The sequence below is a fragment of the Limulus polyphemus genome, unplaced genomic scaffold, assembly GCF_000517525.1.
Source record: "Limulus polyphemus unplaced genomic scaffold, Limulus_polyphemus-2.1.2 Scaffold2527, whole genome shotgun sequence".
NCBI lineage: Eukaryota > Metazoa > Arthropoda > Merostomata > Xiphosura > Limulidae > Limulus > Limulus polyphemus.
In genome coordinates, this window is record NW_013668137.1 from 110,699 (window position 1) to 115,267 (window position 4,569).

Sequence of the window (4,569 nt, forward strand, 5' to 3'; positions counted from 1 at the left end):
GTTGACGACTCTACATGTTTCGACATTACAATGTATCCTTGAATTTAATAATAAGTTCAAAGTTTTAAATATTGTTTTTACTATTACTTGGGTCATGCAGCCATTTTAAACAATTAAGCACAGCTGAGGGAAGGGCTTAATACATGTGGTCATCAAACACACACATGTGGTCACTATATCCCCTTTACCAGTCATAAGCCAAAAATTATAGTTAAATACATAAATAAATAATAAAAAAAACAGCTATAAATGATACATAATTTAGGATGTATCGGTCTCAGGTTGACCCCTAGGGGCTTGAGGGATGTAGATCACTGCTTTAGAGAATATTTACATAAAATTCTTAATATATCCAATCCGAATGTCCTAGGTTTATTAATAGTTCCTGTTGAGGAAAAGAGAATCTTACAACATTTATTCACATTTCCAATGAAAACAGCCAAACAAGTAGATGAATTCAGGAAAAAAAGTTATGTGAAATAATGATTTGAAAATTAATAAGTTAACATATATCAGTATTATCAATTTTATTATATTAACTGGTTGGGTACTGAGGACATGGGCAACAAAATGAGAGTTAACAAAGCTAAAGTTTTCAGTACTACAGTTTTATAACTATTATTACCAATGATAATCACTAATTTAAGAAAATGTCTGAAAGTCCGTAAAACAATTTAAATACTCTTAAATGTTTTACTTTTTTTAGATAATGTAAAAATTAATGCAAAAAGGCATCCAGATACATAGAAATTCATTATTTTAAACACATTTTAATTTCGAAATCATTAATGTCTTTGAAATGTTCATAAGATTAAAACATTCTCAGGTGATGTTTACTGATGTATAACACAAGATATATATTAAAACTATTTCTACAAAATATATGTTATAATTATTTCTTACATTACTCTTACTTTCTCACAAAAACTATTCATAAAAACAACCCTATTCTTCAGATGTAATAACATACGTTCAGCACAACAAACACAATCCTAACACCTCTCTCTTCAGAATGTTAATCGTGAAATGATAATGACTGAACTGTTGAGACCATTATACAATTTAGGTAAGCAATCACCTCCAAAAAAATTGCTACAAGTGTACAATACAAACAATGAAGTATACAGAACTTCTAAAAACTAACTTCATTGGCTGCTGTCATATTCTCTTCTCTAAAATAAAGTAATGCCTCTACCATTCGAGAGATTTCTTCAGATGAGAGAATACCATCTCTGTCCTCATCAAATACTTTGAATAAGACTAAACAACAACAAAAAAAGGGAATTAGAGCAACTTTTCCAATAAAACAAATAATAATAATAATAATTCACATTCATTTTAATACAACATTTAAAACATTGATAGTAAGCTTTATATATTCATATAGCAATTTTGCAAGTTATTACCAAATAATTACAATTACAATTCTTCTAAACGTTGATGGTAAGTTACATATAACAATTTTGCAAGTTATTACCAAATAAAAACAATTACAATTCTTCTAAACGTTGATAGCAAGTTACATATATATAACAATTTTGCAAGTTATCACCAAATAAACACAATTACAATTCTTCTAAACGTTGATAGCAAGTTACATATATATAACAATTTTGCAAGTTATTACCAAATAAACACAATTACAATTCTTCTAAATGCTGATAGTAAGTTACATATATATAACAATGTTGCAAGTTATTACCAGATAAAAACAATTACAATTCTTCTAAACGTTGATAGTAAGTTATAAATATAACAATTTGGCAAGTTATTACCAAATAAAAACAATTATAATTCTTCTAAACGTTGATAGTAAGTTACATATATATAACAATTTTGCAAGTTATTACCAAATAAAAACAATTACAATTCTTCTAAACGTTGATAGTAAGTTACATATATATAACAATTTTGCAAGTTATTACCAAATAAACACAATTGCAATTCTTCTAAATGCTGATAGTAAGTTACATATATATAACAATGTTGCAAGTTATTACCAAATAAACACAATTACAATTCTTCTAAATGCTGATAGTAAGTGGTTTCGCTAAATAGTAGATAGGGACACATTCTTCTCAATTCACATGTACAGTGCACAGCCAGTTGTAAATGTAAGGTTAACTCCCTGTATACAAGCTTGGTAGGTCAAAAGTATAGTTTTATGACATACATCCTATAACTTCAAATTTACTAGGTATATCTTCATGAAATTAAGCAATCTTTTAGTAAACATTACAAGCTTGTTGTACACAAAAAATCAAATTTTTTAGTAGATCTGTGAATTTATAAAGCCTTTATTCAGTCAGTCTGTGTGGAAGGTGATATTCAGGCTAAGATTAAGAAATCTTCCTTCTACTTACAGTTTTGTTATTTTATTTGCATAACCTCAAAACTCCTAAATGATCATACAAAGTTTTTTCAGTAAAAAATTACGTTCATCTTTAATTTTGAAATCTTAACATTAACTGTAGCAAAATCATCTTTAGCAAAAATATATATACATTTTTTAGAACGACAGTAGATTGTAACAAACAATTATAATTATTTGTCCCAACAGTTTCACATCTGCTGTCCTTTAATTTTGTTTTATGTTCTTTGAACTGTCTTTAACTAGCATAAAAAAAAAATCAATAAATCAGCAAACAAAAGCTTAAAGTAAACAAGTTACTGATTTACATCACATAACATCAGCCTTTGCTGGTTCCTTAAGGAGAATTTTTTTAAATTGTTTTCCTGTTAGGTTTTTCTTATCTAACCTAATTATTACACTTTACTGTTAAAAATATATATAATGTTATATGAAAAACTCACTCTAGCTTTGAGGTCTTTCATACTGTGGTTTAGTATGCCTATTTTCTATTCACCATATTGGTTGTTCAAAAATAATTTACTTAGCTTTCAAACTTGCATTTCAGAACACAAAAAATATATTGGATACTAGAAGAGAATGTTCCAAAACTTCTATAACTTATCTGGCTTTTTTAACTAACCCATAAATAGGTTGTAAAAATTCTATTACTGCTTGGAGCAGAATCTTTAGCCGTCTAAATACATCGAGCTATCGTAATGAAATATTGGCTTTTATCACCAAAACAAAACAGACAATCATCTGATTTATGTAAATGAGAACTTACCCTTTCTAGTTGTTATAAACATGCCCAATAGCAATGTCAAAGAGAATTACAGACCTTTCCCGAAAGATGGAGGATTTGGGAGGAGTTTGTCAATGTGGGTTGAACTAATACAGCAATATCTCAATAAAGCAAAAGGACATTGAAATTTTATTTACTGGTTTGTATCTATCTATAGCACGTGTTTCTAATTGTTCGAACAATCTGAAGCTTTTCAAAGAAAATCTTTTTTTTTTTACAGAGTTACATTCAAAATGTTCAACTGTTATCGATGTATGTTAATAAACTCAGCATTAAAACATAGTTTATAATTAACATTTTTATATTATCTAAGTCTTAATCTCTTAATTTCAAAGAAAATATTTAGATAAACTCTCAGTCTGCACATCCCTGAGGCACATTATGTGGTGGTGCTGCGACTTCTCATTTAAAGATTATTTTTTAAAAAAAAAAAAAGGTCGTGAAATGTGAACTTTGACCCATTTCCCGAATGTTAAACTAATCTATTTCTTTCCTCTTGGAACCATTAATAGAATCTTTGATTTATTGTGTTGTAATCAATTAAAACAATACTATAATCATAAAGTTTCTGTTACTAAGTTCTAGTACTCTATAAAATAAATTATATCTCCAGTACAGAAACTCTAATGATTGAGGACTTTTCAGAAATTTCGTTTTTGACAGTCAGGTGAGGTTCTCTAATGTTAAGGAGTGAAACAGTAGAGAGAGAAAGGTATTAAGCCAGTGGATAAAACAGAAAAGTAAAAGATTGCTCGAAAGCCACTTATTTTTGTATGTTACTATAAAAATGATCCATTATGGTTGTGTGTATGTTAGCATTCATTGCCCACAATTGGCTAGCTCGAATACTGTAATTTTTTGTAAGATAACTGGATGGTGTACATGAGCTATCTTGTTTTAGCCCAAGAAAAAGGATGAAAAAGCCTCTGAAATTGGGAACATTTTCCTAGTGTTTTGGCTTGCATTATCCAGTGAGCTGGTTCAATAGTTTGTATGGTAACTGGAAACTGCCCAACAGTGTAAACTGGCTATCTTGGTTTTAGGATTTTTTCCCAAGAAGGTGGATAAAAAAACACTCAGAAATAGGACATATTTCCACCTTTTTATACACAAAAATGAATGTTTAGACTAAATAGCTTAAATCTCATAACATTATACATTCATATATATTTATTATTTTTATTATATTGACCTTTTTGTCGTGCCTGGCTAACCACAGAATATACAATGATACAGCTCATGAGCACTCATGTTACCGTATCAAATAACATAAAACTGTCCTTTTGTCTGTACAAAGTAACTTGTCTTGGATGTGTTTTAGTAGACTAGTATTTTGAAAAATACAGTCACATTTCAATTATTATACATTATATATGTATATAAATTATTACTATGTACAAATAAGTTCTTAACC

At 28.6% G+C, this 4,569-nt stretch overlaps 1 protein-coding gene across 1 annotated transcript in view; it reads right to left on the reverse strand.

Annotated features, from left to right (window-relative positions):
- Window positions 1-4,569, reverse strand: part of LOC106467205 (ubiquitin carboxyl-terminal hydrolase 32-like) — a 129,109-nt gene that overhangs the window by 89,348 nt on the left and 35,192 nt on the right. Inside the window, exon 8 of the mRNA XM_022395332.1 lies at window positions 1,145-1,260. Coding sequence (XP_022251040.1) covers window positions 1,145-1,260 — 116 coding nt within the window. The remainder of the gene's footprint in view (window positions 1-1,144; window positions 1,261-4,569) is intronic.